Raw genomic sequence first — 24,999 nt, 5'->3', positions numbered from 1 at the left:
CACCTCAGCACACGACCAGAGGAACTCTCTCTGCTGCGTTATGCACAGAGGCAGGCTCCAGAAATGAAGTCTCAGCCCTTTCAATTAAGAGCTTTCATTCCACCCGCGAAAACAACTGGCCCATATTTTATAAGTGTCGGTTGCTTTTGTAACCGCCCTCATAAAACAAGCAATTCCCTCTGCCTTTGAACTCAGGAGTAATTTGGATGTTAATCCAATCAGGAAATGCAAAACCCCTTCAGAAGCAGTAAAGAACTTAGAGCTCTGCAACTTAACTGTATACACTAAATATTTAATACACACACGTACACACACATACAAAATGCATCCGTGGAGGTTTACGAATGCCCAGAGAGAGAGGGAAAGAGATGGAATTAGAACAACAAAAATGCGCTTTACTCTATAAAATAGACTTCTCCGTTCTCCGTGTAGGCCATCTCCCAGTTTTCCGGCAGAGGACCTAGGTTATCCTCGGCAGAAGGAGGTAGGTATTGAGGGAGGTTCTGAGATGGTTCCGTGGTGGGAACGTTGGTGTGGCTATCAATGGCGGACGGTGGGGCTGTCTCTCTTACGATATGCGCGTTATGCTCGTCTTGGTCACCAGACTCTGCTGCGGAATAAACAAGCACAAATAAAAGTGAAAATCGGTCTTTTTTTCTCCTCCCATTTGCTTCTCCACATTTATCCTTATGCTTTTCCTTGCCTCGCTTTTTAATTCGCAAGAAGCAGCAACAGATGAACCGAGGGCAGAGACTCTGCGGTCTTTTTCCCAGCATGGACGAGCTGGCTTTGCCCACACACCCTGTGCCAAGCCAGCCCCTCGCCAGCACAAATCAGAAGCTGTGATCAACTACTGTGTTCGCTCTAATAGGCCCTGCTGAGGTACCAAAGTCTTCCAGGCTGTCTGAGGCCAGGGCTCACTGATGTAGATCAGTTCAACGGGCTTCTGAGCAGGCTTACAGGTTCACTCCCGCAGCGCCAATTGTGGGACGGGGATTAGGAGAACAAAAATTCCTGTTTGAAGAATGATCAAAAGGGGAGATTTTTTACAAGTGCAGGAGGTAGCCAGAAGCTCAAAGTCAACAAGCTAATGGTGAACGTCTTTAGCGCAGTGCATTTTTTTAAAATTAAAATTTAAAATGAATGTCAGCGCTATGCCATGTGTCCACACTAGTGCCTGTTCCCGCTGTCTGAGGAGGTTTGTTCCACGGCTCATCACTGTATCCTGCCAGTCAAAGTCACTCAGGGGTACTTTATTATGTATCTGGCCCTTCTCCCTCCAAGGAAACTTTTCTGATGCAGTTGTGAGCTGTATCCATGAAGAAATGCTGCTCATTCCCTCCACCCCTAATCACAGTAAATGCTCTCCACAAACCAGGCCTGTGCCCCTAACTCCTTCACAGAGAGGTTTTGGCAACAACACACAAATTCTAAAACTACCCCTGTGTCTACAAAAGGGCTTTTCTCTTGTTGGTTCTTGGAGGTGTTAGAAATTAATGGCAGTACTTCCAAATCACCTGGGACCACCAGTCTCCAGTACATGCAGCTGGCAGCACGCTGAGCAAAATGCAGAGATATTGGTGTCACACTCTGCCAAGTCCCTGAGCAGCGGGACTGAAAGGGCTTCACAGCCAAGACCTCACCTCTGCTCTCCAGACTGGGACTGGGGACCTCCTCAAGTCACAGCCCACAGCCTCAGATTTTGGGGGGGCCCATTAACTGCAGCTCCTGTGCTATTTCTAGTCTGTGTGCTGCCATTAGAAAAAGACAAGATACTGAAGATAATAAACTGGAAGAAGAGGGAACAAAAAGATCTAGACTATACCAGTACCCTGGTATAGAAAGCAGGCTGCTTTCTAGCCTTCCTGGCGGTCGATATTTTTAGGTAGAAGATGACAAGATAAAAGGAGCATGAATGAATCATTGCCAGCTTAAGACTGCGAGTGTAAACATGCCAAAGTCTGGAAGACACAAGTCATCGAGAGGTCTTCTAAGGAAGCAGGAGCATTTTAATATGGCTAGCACACTTACATGTGAAAAAAAGCATAAGGAATCACTTTGGTATATGAGAAATAGCTCTTTTCTTGATTCTGTGCCCATTTAATGGAGGCAAGGGGCCAGGGTGTGATAGCATTGTGACAAATGAGCTGCATTTTGCAGTATTTCATCATGTAAAGGAAAACAAGAAAAAGAAACGATGCTCGAGTTAATTCAGGGGCACCAAAGTGAGACAGGCAGGAAGGAGGTCAAACAGCTTCTCCCACCAGCTTCCTCCTGAAATCAGAGCCTGTGACAAGGGCTGAGGTTGCTGCCATGTCACATCATGTGAGAAACTGTCCTCAGTTCCAAACTTTGTAAAGGAGCCAGTAAGCAGAGACAGAAACTCCAGCCTGGGAGGTATTAGGCCAGTCAGGAGTGATCTAGGTTGGAAATATGTAACAGGTAGCAGCCAGAGCTGCAACCCTCAAAGCCAAAGACAGTTTGGCCTACAGAGGGCCAAAACTAAATCTCAGCTTAAATCTTTTTAAATCTCTATGCAGATGTTAGAGCCAGGACTTTGGCAAGTAGGAACTGGCATGACAGCTCCTACGACTCATCAGAGGCTGGGAAGTAAAACTGTCATTGGTGCTAGGAAGTGACCAGAGGACAAAGGACCTAGTGCCAGTGATGGTGAGCACCCACAGCAAGCAGCTGTGGAAGGTTTGAATGTATGGACAATGCTGCTTTCTAAGCACCTACCTCAAAGGGTAGGTGAATTCAGCATTTGAAACTGAGCTGAGGAAGTAATGCCTTATGCACTAACAAATACTAGGTTTGCAGGCACGGGGAAAAGCTCTTGCTCCTCAGATCTTCACAAACTTCCAGTAGATTTCTGTGGAAATTCAACTATCTCCAATAGTACCATGCTCTGAATCTGCCAGCACAGCACTTGACTTTAGATTGCAAAAGTTTCCAGTGGTCTTTCAGCCAATGCTCGATGGTAGCCACGGTGGGACTGAGACCTGTGTTCAGCAGAACAAGAGGCCTTCACAAAATAAAGAGCCTACACCCATGCTTCAGACCTCATTCCAGCAGCAAGCAGGCCTAAATTTGCTGTAAGGTTACATTGGAGAAGAGGGCCTAGTAATTGTGTGTGACAGGTATCTCTAGATGCAAGGAAAGGGAAGGGATAGCAACATATTTAGGAAGGAGCAATAATTAATTTCAAATGTAATCCTGGTTGAGCCATTTCGTACTGTTTATAATTGTCAAGCATAGCTCAACTCTTCCTTGAACTTAGTGCAACTAATGGATTTGAACTTTTCCCCAATTTTTTCTCATCCAGCTCAAGCCCACAAGGCCTTTTTAGAAGACACAACTGTGCACATGATTGTCCACACCTGGACATCTGCCACTGAGGTGGTATTGTCCAGTTCTGTCCAGGACTGACAGCTGTGCAGTAATTCCATTAAAAACAACTATCCTCCCCCAAATCATCCCCATGTATCCTAACTGCTGGTTGAGCCATTTTGTACTGTTTATAATTGTCAAGCATAGCTCAACTCTTCCTTGAACTTAGTGCAACTAATGGATTTGAACTTTTCCCCAATTTTTTCTCATCCAGCTCAAGCCCACAAGGCCTTTTTAGAAGACACAACTGTGCACATGATTGTCCACACCTGGACATCTGCCACTGAGGTGGTGTTGTCCAGTTCTATCCAGGACTGACAGCTGTGCAGTAAATCCATTAAAAACAACCTTCCTCCCCAAATCATCCCCATGTATCCTAACTCATGGATTGCAGTATTTTTGTTTTACCTGTGAAGCTACTGCTCATTTCAGGTACATCATCCTCTTCCTCATTCTCTGTATGCACTATGCCAGCATTTTGCATATCATTGTAAGACTTGGTTCGCTTTGGAGTCGACTGCTTGGAGCCAGACTGCAGGTTTTGCAAAGCATCGGTGGAAGTCACTTTCCCACTGAGGGGCTGGCTGGGAGGCTTGGGCGTTCCATAGTAGTTACCTAGGCAATAGAAACACATTTGCATCTTCAAAAGGGAACAGTTTATAGCAGCAAGATTTCTATTTTATTTTATTTTCAGTCCCATTAAAATCTGTGTCTCCCCACAAGTAAGTAAATACATAAACTAACACACGCCAGTCCCATTTCTGGGCGTGCATATTATATCTATAGAGCAGACATGGAAATACTTCTGGCCTGTTAAGTTACTCTCATTGAATCTAAAAGGAGAAGCAATGGTTGTATTGTTTAGGTGCACTGAGCGTACAAGGGCTAAAACAAAAGGCAGGCATGGTGAATAGCAAAACTTCATCTCGTTACATCTGAATTTCAATTAGTAGCCTTTTTACATGTGTGCACCCACACAATGCTGTGGCAGATCTGGAGTGAGCCCTGCAGAAAATAAAAAATTCATGACTGCTATCACCCAGAGAAGTGATGAAAGGCTCGATGGCCTGCTTTAATACACAGGTTCTTTTACGGTGGATGTTGCATTTAAAAAGCAAAAACTAGTCTCTCTCTAAATGAAAACTTTGCCAGAGGAGAGAAAAGGAAAGGTACCACGTGGCACTTCTTTCTTCAAAGAGGAAACTCAGCAGTTGGGTCAACTTGGGTAGAAGCAAACAACCAGACCTTAAAGCAAAACTTGAAGGGACAAAGATCCACCCACAGTTATGCGAACACCCAGCTCTTGGCAGCCATCCCCAGATGTGATGCAAACAGTGCAAAGTGCTTGGGATGCTCCACTGTCACTTTTAAGTGACCGTGGAAGAAATGCAGAACAAGTGCAGGTTCATTGATGCCAGAACCACTTGAGGTATTTCACTGTTCCTGTTTTGCTTCACCTCAAACACCACAGTAGCACTTGACTTGCCCTGAAGTGCTCCACAGGAACCTCAGGTCTGGAATTGGTTCCCGCAGCACTGGGCATTACTGGAATTCAGGCCTATTGCAAGGCATATCTTTTTATATAATGATCTGTGACGCACAACTCATTTACATAAAAATCCCCAAATTTTCCTTTTCAAGTGTTGTTATTATTAATTTTCATTTGCCACCCTCAGATTCCAAGGGTGAACTTAAAAATTCCCCCTGTATTCTCTGGCATGACAAAATATAAAGGATCCTCTCCCCTATAGCTTTGTATAAGCCCACGTGGGGGTGCACACATACGGCTTTAACTGTGGCAGCAGCATAAAATTCTTCTCTAAAATATACATGCACATTTGATTACATTCTTCATCTATCTCCATGGGCTATGTATAATCTCAAAGCCTTATTTTTCAATTTTTCAGTACATAATTACATTATATATTTAATATCCATTCCCCAGAAAGTGTACATGCCCCTTTATTACCCCTGTTACACTACATCGGAACCACACGCCACAGGCAGATTGTGCAAAGGCACTTTAAAACCTCATCTGCTCTAAAAAAGGTAATTTTCTTCAGTTATTTTTATACATATGCATGTGTCTTTTTGTTGCAGAAGCCAACAACATCCTTCGTACACTGAGATAGGACACTGAGTTTAAAGTTAGCCTGCACTGACCTGCCCCACTGCAGTACACAGTAGTGTCAACTCACCCAACACATTTCATACTGCTCAGTCATCACACACTCGATGTTCCAAATGACATAATATCTTCTAAATACCCTAGAAGTATTTTAAAAGACGGGTAGACGTGATGCTCGCTGACACGGTTATTGATGATTTTTGTCAGTGTAAGGTTGATGGTTGGACTCGATGATCTTAAAGGTCCCTTCCAACCTAGGCAATTCCATGATTCTTATTTCAGTTTGGAAGTACCAGTTGTTTATCTCAACTCCTGTTTAGCTGGCTGAATTGCCTTTCCCATGAGGATCATCTAAGCCCCTTACAATCCCAAAGTTGTGTGGGTTGTCAGCTTTAGGGGAAGGCCACAGGGATCGTGCATATCCTAACGGTCACAAATCTCAACCTGCAACTCTGGATGGTCTCTGGAAACATCAGGAGCAAGGGAGAGCATGAATCACCCCAGCTCAGGCTGGCAGAGTCCATCTGGGAAGTCCACTTTGGACACAGGTTGCTATCTTTCTCCCTAACTGCCTTCCAAGAGGAGAAAAAGTCTTTCTTTGAGAGCTGAGGCTGGAGAAGTCGGATGAGCTCCTACCTCCACGCTTTTACAGCCAGAGTACTAGGACAGTAACACGTGCAGGTTTGTCTTAACAAGGTGTGTTCGAGCCTGTATACACCGTTGTGGATTCAGCTCCATAGAAGCAGCTACACTCCGCAACACTTTCATCTTCTGTTCATCATTTCAGAATCTTAAATGTACATTGATGCATAATTTATAGGGAGAAGGAAATTACTTCTTCTGCAAAGAGCCTCTAATGGGGATGGAGGCTCCTCAAGCAGGTTGCAGTCTCTGCTAAAGAAATTATTCTTATGCTCTATATACTGCAGGACTATTTTATACAAAAAGAGGAGGAATAGGGGAGAGACTGCAAAGGTAGGCGGGCAGAAAAAGGATAATCTACCCTGCTGCCATCCTATCCTCGTCAGCATTTCTCCTGATGAATGCTGCTACATTGGGAGTTTGGGGGTTTTTTTGTCTGTTTTTCCAGACAAAATGTGTTTTCTCAGTGTGTTAACTGCTAAGCAGAGAGATCCACGTGTGTGCCATATACATGAGAACAGCTTTTATTTATGGCACTGCACACTACTATTTTGTGCAAAATTTATTTCAGGTCTGTGGTAAATGGTTAAATCTTTTGCCATGGATGCAACAAAACGAATGAAGGGGATATATAGGTGTTGCTAGTGGAGATTTTTATTTCTCCTGGACAAGAAGATAGCATAGGTGTTACCATCCATCTTCCAATTACAGAGAAATATAAGATTATATCTTTAAGGTTTGCTTCTTTTCAGTTTCTCTAGAAACACTCAAAGCTGGAGCTCCTAACAGTTCACGGAGAGCTGCTCCTCAGCAGAAAAACAGGCTTCTCTGAAGTATTTCAGATTTGCTTACAGTGAAATCATTAGTTACTTTTCAAACCAGCCATGGCTGTTGGTATTACTATTAGTGAATAATTATTTTCTACCAACACAGTGTACTGTCTTAGAGGATCCCTATAAGTGAACACATACAAAGAGCAAATACAAATGTGAAACTGAGCATGGCTCTGCATGTGTGGGTTTTGTTTTGCAGAATATGGGAAATGCAACCATCGGGGCTGAACTTTGCATTTTCCTCCACAGGAGGCAGATTCAGCCTGAGTCAATATTCAGAAAAATCACATCTCTTCCTTCAGATTCACACAAGGATGAACAGGTTTGGGAGACAACCCAACTTATGATGAAAAACTGCAAATGAAAGCTCTAACTCAGCTTCCAGGTGACACAGAGAAAGAGAAAAAATCGGAATGCTCTCTTTTCCTCATGTTTGCTGGACAAACAAATAGGTTTGTTAGACCTATTTCTCTTCTCTAAGCAAATCTTATCGAAGATGTAGCATGTGGACCTGGACGTGGGGGCAGACATACCCTTAGGAGGGGCTGGCACTTAAAATTATCATTGAAACTCAAGTTTAGTCATTGAAACTCATGTTTAATCCTAAAAATTAGAAAGAGAAAATATTTACCCTGTGACTCAGAAATCCAAACGTGCACCATTAACAACTGACAGTGAACAGACCAACAAGAGTTTAAAACACTCAGACTCGATATTATTTGTTCCAATTGAATCTGTCAATGTTTATGAAAAAACATACATTTAAAAATATGCTTTAACAGTGTTTTGTGAGCCACTTGTAAGCCTAAAGAAGGGGCTAACTTCATAGCCAGTGTAATTTGCACTGAATATCCAATCAGCTCTAATTATTAACAGCATATTACATGTGCATACACAAGCATCTGTCATCCCAGAGGATCCCAAAACATTTTCTAAAGTCAGCACAGTAGCTACAGCAGGACTCCCCGGGGTGCTGAGCTCCTCCAACCTCTCAGGTGAGGTTCTGCAAAACTTCTGAGGACTGTGTCCCTAATGTGATGCCTCAAAGCTGGAAAAGAGTAGCCTGTCTCCCAGACGAAGGAGATTTCTTAATGTAGACAGCGGGAAAAACTCTCCTTTTCTGTGGAAACGCCAGTTCTGAAGCAGCCAGAATGGCAGAAACAGCACTTTCCCATGTCTGATTCCTCTGGGAACACGTCTTCCAAGCTTTACCCTCCTCTCAATCACATTAGGATCCTGCCTACAGCAACAGAATTCATAGCTAATAACAATGCATTCACTCAGCAGATGCACGTACTGTTAATTGTACTCCTTGTCATCACCTTTCACTAACCCTTATTTTATTCAGTCCCTTGGTGCTTAAAACTTATTTAACCACAACCAAAGTTTGATGGCAGCTTTTGCAGCCGTGACTTAATCCACGCATTCTAAAGCGCCACTCAGGAGAGTGCACAAAAATAACAAGAATAATGAAAAAAACCCAGAATAGCTATTTAGAATGAATTGATTTCTTTTCATCTCCTTATCTCTAAGTGTCGGCAGTTTAGACATTTTAGCATCATGCACAGTAATTAGACTTTAGTAACAGCTAATCACAACAATAAGACAAGTTCTCATCATCATAACACTTCTTCCTCTGCCAATTCAAGCAGTGATCACAATCAATAAGCAGCTTCTATGCTGTCCTGCAGCTTATGAATTAAAGCAACGCTGTCAGCCAAGAGAACTTTCTTTTTAAGTTTTAGAAACCTAGTGGTAATGGACAATTTGTCTTAGATTTCAAAATAACAAAACATTCTTATTAAATATCCCCCTGATGGGCAGTAAATTCACAGAGGACCTTAGGGTGTTTATATGACCTGGAATTTGAAATGTAATTCACAAAAATACACCAATTAGCTTTCCATTATGTTAAGAACTATGAATCTAATCCACAAAAACTTTTGTCAATCACCATTCAATTCAATTCCAGTTGCAAGGACCCCATCCATCCAAGACACTGTTTCTGGAAGGGCTAGAAATGCACAAGAACAGGGACGCAATCTGAAAGGGTCTAAAGTGGAATGGGTATCAAATGGGGTGTTTCACCTTGCAGAGAGGGAAGGAAGATGAGACCACAGAGGCTGCTGGGGTGGGGACAGGGTGGAAGAGCTGACACGGGGAGGTGAAAGGAGGCAGAGGAGCTGTGCGCAAGGTGAAGCACGAGCTTGAGCATTAATCTTAATGGTACAGCATCAATTGAAAAAAGTGGTCTCAAACCATGTATTTCAGTCAATCTGCAGGTGTTGGCTTCGCTGTAGCCATTCTCATGTTCTGGGGAGGAGAATTTGCCTTGCTTTTCTGGTGTGAAGAGATTTAGGGCTGGGACTGGGAGTGCATTTGTCTCTCAGGAAAGGATAGAGCAGAGTCCTCACGGTTCCGAATTTACTGCCTCCTACTGTGAGGCATAATTTTGCAATTACAAAAAAAACCCAAGAAACTCAAAAGCCTCTCTGTAGCACAGAGGACCCTGCGTCCATGAGAAGTGCATCTGATCTTCAAAGCTACCTCTCGGTGTTAACAAGGACTCCATTAACAGCTCATGTTTTAAAAAGCAGTTTGTAGCTTACTGTATTGATGCAAATGGGTGTTTTGGGAAAGAGACTTGGAGATAAGCAGCAAAATTAAGCAGGGCCTTGACATGAAGGCTTTAAATGTAATTATTAATGTAATTGTTTTCTTTTCCAAGATCAGCTCTTCTTCTCTGCACTGTACAAGAACCAAAACAATTGACCCTTAATTTTAGCAGAAGAGCTTCTGCTCCTCTAATCCTGCAAGAGTGCTTGTGTCTGATTAGCGCAGGATGAATTGGTTCCTGGGAGCAGAGCTCCTGCCGCTGTGTTTCGTCTGTTCTCTTCCCAGATCACATTCTGCTACAGATTTCTACATTTAGATGACAGATCTGGCTGCTGTCTGTGGGGTTCACCTAGCTGCAACTGCACATTGATTAGCAATTGCCTCGAGGAAATTCAGAGTATCCAGGCAACCGGGAGGCGGCCCCAGATACAGCATCTGGCTCGGAAGCAAAACACAGGCAAGGAAAGAGATCTCAGAGAAATTAACCTGCAATATATGCAAATCCCATTTGCTTTAAATAGTAGATTCTCTGTCAATTTTTGCAGTTCTTAATGGTGAGGTTAACTGGAAGATCAGTCTGAGTTTCTTGTTAAATTAGTCAAAATGTTACAATATGCACATTTCAACTTATGTCTGAAATTTAACATATATTCCAATTAGTGTCCGTATAGGCAATGAAAGCATAACAGAAAGTCACCTACAGCTCAAATGAGTCTCATTTATACTGATTTTTTTCCCACATTGAGATATCACCAGGTAGTGCCACGTACTATTGTTAACATTCCTGTACAGCTGTGTCCGAGTATATTTTACGCATTGAAAATTTCTAAAAAGGCAATTAAAGTAACAAATAAACAATAAGATTTTGATAGTATGGGGTGTTGATGGCTGTGGAAGCTCAAGGTGTTTCTTGAATTCAGCTATATTAGAGTAACTGTTATATCCACTCGCAAATAGATTTAAGAAAAATAATCATAGGCAACATAATAAGCATGTGCTTGTGCAGAGTATACAGAGAACACAGGAGAAGCAGGTGGAACACACCCTACCTAGCACAAGGCTGTAGGAATCAAGAAAATACAGTGTTAAGCCATAGCAACGTGCAACTCTTCTTGCAAATCCTGAAATTCTGATATATATACTCCCACCACAGGATGTGTCCCATTAAAACCTGGCCTCTCTGGAAGGCACTGGTGTGTGTATCACAGCGTAGGGTGAGAGGCAGGGAAACACCATGGTTTGTGGAGGCCAGGCTGCCTCCTGGGGCAGAAGGGCTGCCCGGCTGCAAAGGAGCTGGGTAACACCAGTGAGTGTAGACAGCTCTAGAGACAGCCCCGCGAACATCCAGTACCAAGAAATGATGCTGGAGTGTGCTGGGCTGCCGTCTATCAACGGACCACTATGAAGAGCTTTCAACACATCAGATTGCGGTTAAAGAGTAAATAAATCATTAAAATTAGCTGAAGTCTAACTTAGGAAAAAAACAACCAACTTGCCACATTTTGGCCGTAGGTGTTTGGGAAAAACCTTTCCCTCAAGGTTTGTGTTTTAAGATGCACCAAGAAACAGTGAAAAGCAGGACTGCTAATCAACAATTTCAGACAGAGCTCACACTGGAAAACTTCTTGTTAAAGGTACACGGAGAGAAGCCAATCAGGAATTCCAAAGGAAATTCAAAACCACTCGGAAACCCTATCAGATGTTTGAATATTTGCTTTGAGAGAAAGATTTACTCAGCTCCCACTTTAGCTGAGTGTAGAATGAAGCATTTCATTCATTTGTAGAATGAAGCATTACCATCAGGTGACACTTCAGTACAGCAGCACTCACGCTTCACACGGATAGTCATGCGCATACACAAGAACTTGTTGCCTTTTCTTTTTTTGCTAGTAGTTTAAAAATAATAATAATAATAATAATAATAATAATAATAATAATAATAATAATAATAAAAGAAAGCAAAGTATAAAAGCCAAAGATAAACGAGGAATCTTTCTGCAGTGCCCAGATGTTAATAAGTGGATATTTGACACGATATTTGTAACGGTGCTAAAGGAGCCATTATGATTTATTGAGTCAATCTGTAGTATGGAGACATTAATAAGCGGATCTTATCTTATTAAGCGGAACATGTTGTTCCGCTGCATGGGCATCCCCAGCATCTGCCACCCTTACTCGCCCAATCTTCCCGTCGTGTTTTGCATGCCACAGACACAGCTCTCGTTCCAAGGTTGTACCGAGCTGGCCAAACCCACAGGCTGCGAGGACACCAGGAAGAAAAACCAGAAAACCCCAGCCATTTTGCTCAAGCAGCTGGGGGAACGGGGCTGCTATGAAGAAATGCAAGGAGAGCAAGCACATCAGACAAATTAGGCTAAAGGCATCTTGATTTGAAGCATGTTGCTGAATACACCTCTCTACTTCAGCTCAAATTCTAACTGCACTATTAAGGTAATTTATTACACTCATTAAGTACCACAATCAGAGACCCTGTCTACAGTCGCTAGTTTTATACACTTTAAAAATGTTAGCAAGTCACCCCATTACATCTTAGTCATGAGACTAATGCAGATTACTTATTACTTCTCTTGGCAATCACATAACACTTGTCCTGAGAATGAAAGATGATGCCTTGACAATAATACTCTATAATGTAATAACCCTTCACATGTTATAAAGTGCAGCACTTTTTCTTTTGAGGATCACTAAGTGCTGGGCAGGCATTCATTAATACAGCCTTGCCAGACCCCGGCGACACAGCCAGCCCCACTCAAAATTCAGCCACCATGTTAATGTCCACACACACACGTGGGAGTGCGTGGGGGATAACTTCTTCAGCCAGGTAATAGGCAGCCCCATCAGAGGGAATGCGACACTGGACCACCAGTATCATCGGACTGGTCACCAACGCGAGTGAGCTAATTGGTGTCGCCAAAATTGGGGGCAGCCTGGGCCCCAGTGATTGTGTGCTGGTGGAGTTCACAGTCCTGAGGGTTAGGGCTCAGGTGAAGACTAATCAGGACCTTGAATTTTAGGAAAGCAAAATTCCAGCTCTCAAAGGACTTAGTCAATAAAAGCTGCCCTCAGGGGCAAGGGAGCAGAACAGAGCTGGCAGATTTTTAGGGATGCTTTCCATAGAGTGCAAGAGCTCTCAATCCCCAGGTGTAAGAAATCAGGAAAGGAGGGCAAGAGACTGGTCTGGCTGAGTCGAGATCTGCTGGTAAATCTAAACAGCAAGAAAGAGATACACAGGCAGTGGAAGCAGAGACAGGTACCCTGGGAAGAGCATAGGGATGCTGCCCAGTTGTGTAGAAACCTGTGCCATCAGGTTGAGGGAGGTGATTCTGCCCCTCCACTCTGCTCTCATGAGACCCCACTTGGAGTACTCTGTTCAGCTCTGGAGCCCTCAGTACAGGAAAGACCTGTTGGAGTGGATCCAGAGGAGGGCCATAACAATGATCTGGAGGATCAGGCTGGAGCACCTCTCTTACAAGGACAGGTGGAGAGAGTTGGGGTTGTTCAGCCTGGAGAAGAGAAGACTCCTGTGGGACCTTATAGCAGCCTTTCAGTACTCAAAGTGGCCTACAGGAAAGATGGGATCAAACTTTTTAGCAGGGCCTGTTGCAATAGGACAAGGCGTAATGGTTTTAAACTAAATGGGGGAAGATTTAGACTAGATATAAGACAGAAGTTTTTTACGCTGAGGTTGGTGAAACACTGGCCTAGGTTGCCCAGAGGGTGATAGATGCCCCAACCACCAAAATATTCAAGGTCAGGTTGGATGGGGCTCTGAGCAACCTGATCTAATTGTAGATGTCCCAGCTCACTGCAGGGGGGTTGGACTAGATGGCCTTTAAAGGTCCCTTCCAACCCAAACTATTCTATGACTCGGATGTCTTAGCTCATCTCTGCAGAGCGACCATCTCCACAGCTCCATTCAGCCCAGCCCTCTGAAATACCATTGCTTCCACTCTCTCCCTCCTACTTGTAACAGGAGATAACTGCAGGCACAGGATATCTTCTGAAATATTAATGAACAGAGAAGTAAGTGTTGTTTTAATATTCTCCAGGCCAGCAACCTGAAGTATAGAGCAGTTACCTGATTTGATTTCTATGATTTGCCTGAGGCCGTTTAGCAGCTGGGGAAAAAATGAGAATAAAATCTAGAAGTTGTGGTTCTGCTCAAAACAGCCCTCCCTTGGGGTCCCTGTGAGAGCCCAAAATTCAAATGCAGAAGTAATTGCTTAATAATTAGTAACCTACACAATTACTTCCATGCATCCGTCAGTATTTTATGCCCTGAAGGATCAGTCAATAAATGCCTGAGATTACAATTATGATGGTTTCCTATCCAACAGAAAGCCAAGCTAATGTGCAGTCTAAAAAGATTTTTCCTTCCTAATGAGCGTTGTCAATGGGAATTACTAACTGGCTTGAGTGTGTCGCGTGCAGCTTCACCAGCACGCACGTGGTGCAAAAAACACCCACACTGGTGCAAACATCACAGCTTTGGGCAGGTCTCCAAGGATTTCAGCTCCACACCCTGAATTCATGTGAGCAACACGTAGCTTTCATCAGGGGAAGAAAGAAGTTTGTAGGCTTTGTGGTTAAAAAGCAGTGTGTCAAAATTGGACCTGAAAACCTCAGGAATTCAGGTTTTCAAACATCCCCTCACACCTGATCACAATTTTTGGAGTGTTTTGGGTGCAGAACACACCCTGGAGGTGACAGGTGACCAGAAAAGCAGCTACCATCCCTGCTCTGCAGTCACTGGGATGTGAATCAAAAACTGCCCAGAGGAACCTATTTGCAGCACACCAGAAGAAATAATACAGACATTATGCAGCCCAGTAGGTAGGCAACACCTTTTTTGTCCTATTCAGTTTGCGGCTTCTCTGTTTGCAATTAGAGCACTTTCAAAAACCTGATATACTCTCCTACTCTTTTATGGTTTCCAACCGTTCTCTTCTGCTTATTCTTTATTCTTTCCAAATCAATAGTATCTGTATCAGCAAAGTCCTCTGTATTATTCCTCTTCTGATGGCTTCCTGTTTTCTAATCTATCTCCCCAGAAGTTCTCTTCAGTAACTAAACAAATCCTTGTGTTACATCTTCTCCCACAAGGTGTTTTCTCAACGATAGCGCCAGTGTCTGGGTGGATTTATGCCTTCAAAAGGCAAACAAATGTCATCCAGTAATGCCAAAACTTTATCTTGATCGATCGGGTCAGACTTTCTCTCCAGCTGCTGAACTGCAGCACAGAAATAAAGAGCGTACATCCATCACCACATGTAGACTCTTAGAAACTAAGGGCCAGAAGGGACCTTGGGAACACCCTGACCCCAAACCACCATCCTGCTTGAGCCACATGGACTTGTGGCTGCCAGGCCCATGAAAACTTCCCCATTCAGCATCGCTACTCTCCATTTCACAGCATTTCCCTTCCTGCATCTCGATATCACCTAATTACATTATAATCAAAAGCAACCCTATCCTTGCAGCTGTTTGTTTTCTACTCAGTACATTAGGTAGCGTTAGTAATAATAAAAGTCATGCCTTAAAGGAATTATTTTATTGTTCACGAGAGAAACAGAAGATTATTCCCTTTTGTTGGGTTCCATCACTCTGGTTTGGAATAAGTCATCACTGGCAGGGTCAAAAATACAATCAACTTTAAATGTGGTACATTAAAAAAAAAAAGGCAGCAGAATGCAGCATAAAACCCCCAATAATTAAGGTAATCTAAGACTATAAAGCTGAGGCTAAGCAATAACAAAAACTTGGACATTAGAAGTCTAACTTTGTGGTCTGGGATTTTTTTTTTTTTCTTTTTAGACAGAAATTGCTGGTGATTACAGCACTGGGTCTGAATCACAACTTCTTTCAAGATCAAGATCAACACTGTCTTGATCAATACAGTTATAAAATAAGATTTCCCAAAAAAGTACAACAAAGTCATTAAAGAAATCTCGGAAGGCAGCAAAATCATTTCTTGAAGTTTTAAATGAAAAATGAACTTTATTTATTTCACATTACAATCAAATAGTAATGTGTCTTGATGCACATGTGCACACATGCATCATCATTACTTGCTTTATTCTTATAGATTTTTCCTTCCATGGGCCAGCTCTCCAGAACCACTATGCCCCAACATCACCGATGTCAACGTGCAAAGAGGCTTCTCAGCACTTCTGACAAATTATTCCGTTAAAGTTCAGACCCCTCCATCAGCCACAGAAATGAAATACGCATTAGACTTAGGAGAAATCAACCTCATCTTCAGCAACTCGAAAGAGCAACCCATGAAATCTAAACAGTTCAGCTGCTGCTGCATATAATCACATAAGCACCGAAATGACCAGGTTATAACTGTCCCAGATGTGCACGGCATTTCCTGAAAACTAATTCCCAGCAAGTCCCAGGAGCCAGCTTACAGACAGTTACCCATTTTGTCTTTCCAAGTGGAAAGGTCACCAGAATAAATACGATCAGGAAGTAATGGTGAGGCAGTTCAGCTGATCTATTTCGAGCACCATGACAAAGAAAACTAATTTAGTGTTATAATTAGAAACATAGAGAGGAAAAAGCTCATTTTGGAGAAGAGCTGCTGCTGGAATGTTAGCATTGGTGCTGATGGAGCTAATCAGCTCAGGGAGGTGGAAGAGTGAAACCAAATTATACATTTAGCATCTTCACACAAACTGGGTTTGACGCTGCAATTGTCTGGAGTTGGGAATCAGTGCATGGTTTAAAGGTGACCTTAACAAGGGAGTTTTTAAAGTAGACTAAGCAAACAGCATTTCAGGACTTGTTCTTAGAGCTTGGAAACCCAAACCACATGTCACAATCTCTTTTGTTCACATTCTATGACTACTTTTCAAAGACTATCAGCTATTTCTTTGTACGTATTTCATGTTTCTTCTTAATGGCTGCAAGAATAAGGCTTTTTAAACTTCTCATAATTATGAAAAGACCCATTTAACTTCTTGGAAATGGAAATATGACATGAATGAGCTGAAGTGCACTGGAAGGACTTTCAAACCTGTAATGTATTTCATTTCATTGACTTCTCAAGAGGTATATTTGAATGTTCTCGGGGGCAAGGACCCCACCCTAAAAGGAGTTTTCAATTTAAAGGAGATACAGATTGCAGGTTTAGTTACACAAATCCAACTGTGTACCTAAATATGGCCAATTTGCCTTGCGTTTTCTTCCAAGTCAAAGCTATCTTTTTCCTGCTCTCACCCTAGTGACATTTCAGTGCCCTTTGGCTGTCTCAGTGCTGTTGTTTGTAAAGCTGTGCTGTAAAAAGGATCAACACTATGACCCAAGTGAGAAGTAATTACCCAACAATAAAGAAGAAGGAAAAAAAAAAAAAGGCCAAAAGCAGTGCATGGTGTAGCTGCAGAGTGCCACACAATTGGGTGATGAAGGATGTGTACTTAGGGAAGATGAAGGGGAAGAGAGACACAGCAGGAGGGAAGAAAAAGTAAGATGGGCTGTAGCAGATACAAAGAAAAGATGCATTTTCTTTCACTGCCAAGCTGCCTTCCCTCGGTATTTCTTTACCAGATTTCACACTGGATTTTCCTGACCTACTGATGTTAATCTTTTGAGCTAGTTACCTTGAAGGGAAAAGACAAAAGCACACAACGTTGGAATTCCATCTCTCAGGTACACAGAGAAAAGGGAAGTAGAGCACTAGAATGGAAAGTTAGGTGCTAACTCAGGCTGGTGAACACAAGCCTGATATCCTACCACAGTTCTCTGAAGTGCTTTTTCACTGCCCGTGGCTCCATACCTTCATAAGTTCCTACTTCCAGAAGGGTCCCACTTCGCTCCAACTCCAGAAACTCCTCCACAGTCAGAAAGTTATAGTCCACACCAGGCACTTCTCCTTCTCTTGGAGGGCGGGTTGTGCCTGAAAGGAAAAATTAGCGCATTAATATAGTTGTTTTCTTATCAAGAGTCAAAAGGGACAATACAAAATGATCACAAAGATCCAACGGTATCTGTAAAATACAATTCCATGAGCTACACAGAGAGCAGTGTCAAGAGTTCAGGTAGAAGTTAGGAGTTCGCATAAAAACAAGGCAGGACATAGATCACAGGCTGAGCTGGCAGTACCAGTTGTTCCACCCAACGACAATTTGGTATTCCCAGAAAGACTCTCTGGCAAAGACACCTCTCATATCACATGCAGAAACGCAGCTGGAAGAGTTTCATATCTTGAATATGCCAGCGATTACCTTCCTGCCATTAGAACAGACTCTCACACTTCAGCTTCACTAAAATTGCAATCTCTCTTCTCAGATAAGGCAACTTCTTTCCAGCTTCCATTATTGCTGCATCACTTTATCTCACCAAAAATTCTTTCACATCATAAAGATCTTTTCCTCCTTATTTCTTCTTAATATTTTATGTCTATTTATGCTATTTTGTTATCTCAACATTAGAAGTACCGTGAGACAGTTTTGATGCACTGTTCACACAGGCTTGCTAAAGAGACAAGCTGCAAAAAGAGTTTCACCCATAAGCTCATTCTAGTTCAAGAAATACTTTTTTCTTTAGAGTAATAATTCACAGTGAATCTCGCTCTAGCACTCGACAATTTAAATAGCACCCATAGAGAATGGGGCTCTGATCACTGCTACTCTGCCAGCTCTGAAACTCTTCTGCCTTCTGACCAATTTACAGCGCTTTGAAGCATGGTGTAAGATGAGTCATTTCATGATTTTTTGCTAAAATGGCTTGGGCCACTGCATTTTAGGTCACTGAGCATAGCCTAATTGATTAGGATTAATTTCTGTTCAATAGCCTTTATTTTCCATGACTCCAGAAGCTAGGAGATGGCTGGATTCTGTACAGCTGAGATTTAAATATAAATGACAGATTTACAGATGGTACAAGGAAGCTGAACTTTAGAAGAAAGAGCAGCGTTAAGAGAGTTGGAGGTGTCCAAGTGCTGTGGCCGCAACGAATCTGCTGGCTTGGGAATAACTATAGATAAGGAAACCATACCTGACATTTAATGAAGTATGATTTCTCACTTCTGTGGGACTCTTCCGGCCCCTGGGCAGTGATTTCTCAGTGCATACAAATTCTTAAACCCTTCTATAAAAGGCCTGAAGAAAATATAAAGAAGCAAGCTTCTGGAAACTAATTGGGAAGCTTCCCGCTCTCGGAAGTTGAAAGAGCATAAATTCACCATGCCTGCATCTGGCAAACGTTTTCCTCAAGTGCCAGGGAAGCGGAAAGTCTGCTTATGCCCTATTCATCTGAGAGACTGTTCAAGAGGTCAGCCTTGACAGAGTGGCACCCTTGAAAAGACTATCACTAGATTAATTTCCTTGATCGACATCCACTTCCTCTAACATCCTCCATTCCTTGTTTCAAAATAGAAACTTTCTCTTTTTTATTATTTACCATCAGCCTTCAAATAGTCTATAAATTCCTGTGCTGCTTCTATCATTCCTCCTCTCGGAGCTGTGTGAATGGGTGAAGGCAGGAGGAAGAAAAGCAAAAAAAAGGGATAGAAATGGTGATGGGTATCTTCCCCCTACTAGCAGAATTACTCTTTCCTACTTGTATTCTTGAATCCTTACAGAAAGACTACAATGATTTTTACGAAGTAGCTTGTAAAAAGGGAGAGATGTTTTTCACAGATCTAGACCAGAGAAATCCTGGAACTGGACCACATGCTCTCTCTGTCCAAGTGCCTGCGTCCCCATCTAAAGGCAGGCAGAGAGGCTGAGTGGGCAATGCCCACACGTCCCTCCCTGGCACACAAAGAGCGTGCACACACACTCAGAAGCTGGGATGAAGGCTCACAGCCCAGGCGCAGCATCTCCTCCCTCCACACTGACACTGCTGCAGATGTTCAGGCTTTGAGGACCTTCACCAGAGCATCATGGCTGTTGGCCACTGCCAACTTGCCCAAAACCAGGTCCATGAGAGGGGAGAAGAATGAAAAGCTTCAGCAATAAATATGTCTGAGGATGTGCTGTCCCATGCCTGGAGCTCAATGGAAGTGAGAATTAGACCCTGTAGTGCTCCTCATCCAGCGCATCAGTCAGATGTCACCCCAAGCCATGCGGTGTGCGAGCCGAACGACAAAGATCGGGACGTACTTTTTCCCAGCAACCGACAACACACATTCATGAGTCACAAAGATCAGGGAACTTCAGGATTCATTTTTCTTTATCTTTTAAAGCCCTCTTCTTTTCTTTATCTATATCTTCCCACAGAGAGTATTTATTAATCTTTTTTTTTTTTTCCTTCTGAATTTTTATAGTGGTGAAATTGCAGTCAGCAGTTTACTAGTGCTGGCTGCCTATTTGACATGACAATTATATCTCTGCCATAATTCCTCTGAGCCATTTTAATGGATCTATTTGTTTCATCTCAGTGTTCTTAATTTCCTGAATATGTTCAAGTCGAAAAATCACAGATGTGCTTGCTATCAGCGCCGTTGCCTGCCACAAACGCTGAATGCATTAGAAACACCAAGTCGCCCCGTAAAAGAGAAAACATTACATCACAGAGATAACATTTGTCACCTCGCGTTGGTCTCCCACAACAAACAGAGGGAAAATAAAAACTACACTGGTTAGGATATCTTATCTGGGCGAAGGCGAAAAACCCAACAACTTTCCATGTTGCTGTCTAGAGCAAAAGATTGCTTGCAGATGCTCGGGCTGTTATCCTGCTTCACATCTGAGCAAGTGTTACTGACTGCAATTCAGAAAGGCAGGGGGAAGGGAGAACCCGCCTCCGTTTTTCTTGTAGCAGAATGACAGGCTGCCGGCTGGACACACGCCTGGCAGATGGCATTTCAAAGAGTTTTCATGAACCATCTGGGATGTGTACAATGATTACAAACCACACTTACAACAAAGCCAGAAGGGTTGCTTCACAAGGCGGGTGGGGGGGGAGAGGGCGGGCGGAAAGAAGGGGAAAAGAAAAGAAAACCAAGAGGCACGTAAGCAAACTCGATGACTTTTCTCAGGAACGGGATGCTAAGAATAATCTGCACCTTCCACCTCAAACCCTTCCATGGCCTGAAACAACTGCTCGACTACTGTGCAGCATGTGTGTACACAGCCCAACAGCATCACAGGCTGCAAGCTACCTTTGGGGCTTTCTGCTGATAAACTCCAAATTGTAATTATCTCCCATCATTAATGTGACTTAATTATGTACAAACCATAGTCTGTGTGTCCTCCCTCCCCCTTTAAATTGCATTTCAGCGTCCTTACCACAGGATGGTCATCACTGAAAGAGAGGGCTATGGAGATGACTGTACTTTTTATCAGAGCTAATAGCAGATCAGACCGCTGCTAATGGCAGAATTAATTGAGCACAATAAGTGCTGTAGATGGCCCAAACAGGAGTTAAGATACTCCACTAGAAAAGGCGAGCCAATCATATTTAAATACGTTAACCTGCCTGCCATGTTTGCACTGAAATATTAAGTGGCATCAAATCTTATTGCCATTAGGTAGCGATTTAGCTAATTAATTTGAGCTATGTCCCACTGTGTGACGAGCTCTGAATTGCTAATGCTACAACAAGAAGGAACTGGAGGAGCAACCAAGTGGTTACTGACTCCTTCTGCACATTTAATGGTTCATAAACTTTCACTCTTATTTGGCTAGAATGTCCCACAACATATAAAACTAGTTAGAGACATTAAATTCACAGAGGAATTGCTACATTATTCTGCAACCACAGCAAACTTAAAAAAATAAATAAAAATAAGGCTACTGTTTAGCATTGCAGGTTTTACTTTCTCTCTTAGTCTGGGGAGGTAAAACTACATATAACGTGTACGTTGAGGCGGTAGGTGCCTGCTCAAATATTCTGCAACCACAGCAAACTTAAAAAAATAAATAAAAATAAGGCTACTGTTTAGCATTGCAGGTTTTACTTTCTCTCTTAGTCTGGGGAGGTAAAACTACATATAACGTGTACGTTGAGGCGGTAGGTGCCTCAACCCTGGAAACATTCAAGGTCAGGTTGGATGGGGCTCTGAGCAACCTGATCTTGTTGAAGATGTCCCTGCTCATTGCAGGGAGGTTGGACTAGGTGGCCTTTATAGGTTCCCTCCAACCCAAACCATTCTATGATAACATGGGTGGCTCAGATGCTAGCTGAAATATTTGCCCAGCTGCTGGCTTAGTTCTCACACCCAAGCTAGCTGCATCCTGGTTTATTCATGCACAACTAAATGCCACAGAAAAGGTATCTCATCATGGGCTGGAGACCCCACCTGAGAAATTGCTTACAGACACAGGTGAGTTTGCCCATGCAGAGCTCAGTGCTGTACTTAAGCTAACTAAATTAAAGCTTGTCATCCATGCCTAGAATAACTGGACTGCGGCTCAGATGTACTGATGACTATCAAATAATATTCTGAATAATTTAAGTGCCCATTTAAAAGACAAATAGCTGCTCCTGTTGTGTTGCCTATCAACCATGCTGACAACTACCCAACATGAGCCTCAATTATAGTATGGCCAGATTGTTAATATGTGATTCAGAGGCTGTTTAGCTCCTTATCAATCTACCAGAGCCTCATGATAAGCTGTTAATAGCCACTGATGCCCTGCTGCTAAATTAATCAGAATCTTTGCTTATTGTAATCTAAAAATAAGACTTCAAAGGGGCTGTAGTCACTTCAATTACTTTCTTGTTAAAACAAAACCAGTTCTTGAGCAGTAATTCTGTTACCATGTGCCAAAACAGCCCCCAGCAAGTCATTCAGAAGTTGACTTCTCAGGTGCCTAACCCTCTATCGCCTATTTGCAAAGCAATGATTTCTGCAAACTCCTTAGCCAATTCCACTGCCTGGCAATGATAATCTGGCGAGCCACTGAAATACAGCTGATCAAACCACATATCATTTGCTTCTCTTCTCCACTGACCAGCTTCCTCTTAAAATGATAGATAATGTGGGAGTTTTACACTCAGAGGAAGGATATAGTGGCTACAACCATATTTTATACGAACTCAAGTCACTGCTGGTTACCACAGGTGACTGGAACTGTAGTAAATAAGGTTTTAATGTGAAGTGTAGAGGGATGCTGCAGCCTCACGGAGCTGCAACACCAAGCACTGTTGCGCGGGTTTTCCAAGGGGCAGTTTGCAGGCGGGTTAGAAGGAAGGATGCTGTTCTTGCCATTGCTCTCCAAGACTGGTATTTTTCTTCATTCAGCAAGAAGAGACTGCTCTCATCACCCACACTGAAAAAGCCTTCAGCTGCCAAGGAAGCAACATATCAGGAAAACGGCTCCTCTTCCCTCTGCACAGTGTTTAGAGGTCACCTTCTTCCCTCATGTCACAGGATAACGTGGAGAGCCTGCTTCGGCGCTCCTGCATCTGTCACCAATGGTGCCAGATAACTGGAAGGCAGGACAAACTCCAGAGATCTGCCAACGGCAAGCGGAGAAGGGAAAAGACAGAGACAACACGGTCTGTCTCCAGCAGAGGCCACCTGATTACCAGCCACGCTTAAGGCAGAACTTATCTGCAGCGCAGTATTAAAAATAGCCTTATCTACATTAACAAAAAATAAAGTGTAACTGTCTGTAAGAAAACATTGTTCAGAGAAGTACTTCATCTTATTGACTTCTGGGGTTATCCAAACTAAGTCTGCTGATGGGTTTTTTTCAACAGCAGTAGAAGGAATTGCATTTGGACAGTGTTATGCTACCCATTATACACCTGTGGGACCTCACTGACCTATGGTAAAATGTAAGGGTAATTTATAGTTTTAACTACATGAAGATATGGAAGTTTCAGAGAGGCCTGGTCTGTCACAAACCAAACATGCTCGACTTATAAATACAATTTTCTCCTGAAGCTTGAAACTCAGAAAGCTCATTCTGGGATTCTGAATGTTGTCTGTCCCTTCTCTGGCCAGTGACTTGATACCTACAACCCACAAGAACGTGAGAAGCATTCAAAGTATCTCAGTGGCAGAGCAGAAATTCAGTCCAAAGGAGAATGTGGTCTGTCACTAGACATTAATTCACAGCTCTGCTAATGATGCATGCGCAGGAACAGATGCTGATTGACTCTTCCTGGCCGCACAGACAACTGCAGTACTCAAAGCAAAATTTCTGTCACTGTGGTCAGCATGAATGACTGATTAAACTCAGAAAACAGCTGAACAAGACAAACCTGTCTCTCTCCAGACACATTTCAGAGAGAAATGCATTTCATTGCTGTGGTCTGAAGTAAATTTTCTTCAATACAGGGAGACGAAAGGGATTTGTGCACAGAGCTCAGTATCTCCTCCTGCTCCCACTGGCCTTTCCAGCAACACTAAGTGGCCAAAGCTGGATCCCACAGCAGCATCTTGGGAGGATCCTCCCTTGCTCTAAGGACTGTGCTGGCCACACACATGAGCAATGGCAGGTCGAACCTCAGGGCACAGAAAAGCTGCTCTCCCTCTTTCTGAGGCACCGTGTCCAGTTGCATCTCTCAGGTCCTGTCTCTCAAAGACGTACTGACTGCCCAGAGCATCCCTGGAGAAACGATCCAGTCGAGCCACACAGCAACAGCTCAGAGCTTGTATACCCTCCAGGCAGCAAGTTATTTTTGTCCCTTTTAAATCTATTTTTGGTATTTCTGTGGCCTTCACTGCCACCGAATAAGAACACTGATAATCTTCAACACATTTATCCTTATAGCGTTTTGAGGTAGAGATAGTGGGTTTGTTTCTGTTTTATAGCTCAAGATCAGCAATACCCAGGCTATCAAAGGGCTCCAGGAGCCTAATTCTAGAGAAATCAATGGGATTTAGGAAACCCTACAGATCAGGATCAGGGCCGAACAGATTAAAAGGGACAAAAATAACTTGCTGCTGCGCTGGGGCTTTGCAAGCCCATTCGTATGCGTTGAGAAACACCACACCGTGGCTACACAACGCCAATTCAGCATGAGGGGGTTTGCTCTCAACTGTAATATCAATTTAAAAGAACCTGGTAATTACCCCATGACTAGAAGTAAGGGTACAAAAGCCACCACACTTCCCAAGAAACCCACTTTAAAAAGACCCATTTAAGGATCTATGCCAAATATCCAAACACAGCAGCACCTCCCTGATCTGGGAAAGCACCTCCGATGGTACTACTGCAGTGTGGAAGTTACCAGTGCACTTACAATCTCTTCATTTGTCCTTCACAGCATTCATTTCCTTTCTCCTCAGAAAGAAAAAGAGTATTCTGGCATCAAATAAAACAAAAATAATAAATTTCTTGGGTTTGCAATAGCAGCAGCTCGCCTTCTGGATCGCTCTCTTTGAGTGATTGCTGTTACCTCACCAGACACCTGCAGCCGATTCCCTCTCATTTCCCATGAGGTGGGACACCCACCAAGAAGATT

At 43.0% G+C, this 24,999-nt stretch overlaps 1 protein-coding gene across 1 annotated transcript in view; it reads right to left on the bottom strand.

Annotated features, from left to right (window-relative positions):
- Positions 1–353: 353 nt before the first annotated feature.
- LOC106890681 (membrane-associated guanylate kinase, WW and PDZ domain-containing protein 1-like) overlaps positions 354–24,999 on the bottom strand; it is a 285,153-nt gene continuing 260,507 nt past the window's right edge. The window contains exons 4-6 of the mRNA XM_014946636.1: positions 17,411–17,530; positions 3,799–4,005; positions 354–610 (exon numbers count right to left, since the gene is read on the bottom strand). Of these exons, the coding sequence (XP_014802122.1) occupies positions 396–610; positions 3,799–4,005; positions 17,411–17,530 (542 nt within the window). The 3' untranslated portion in view covers positions 354–395. The remainder of the gene's footprint in view (positions 611–3,798; positions 4,006–17,410; positions 17,531–24,999) is intronic.

This window comes from Calidris pugnax, unplaced genomic scaffold (assembly GCF_001431845.1).
Source record: "Calidris pugnax isolate Ruff unplaced genomic scaffold, ASM143184v1 scaffold81, whole genome shotgun sequence".
NCBI classification, from domain to species: domain Eukaryota; kingdom Metazoa; phylum Chordata; class Aves; order Charadriiformes; family Scolopacidae; genus Calidris; species Calidris pugnax.
The sequence above is the reverse complement of the archived record's forward strand: the minus strand, read 5'-3'. Positions and strand labels throughout refer to the sequence as shown.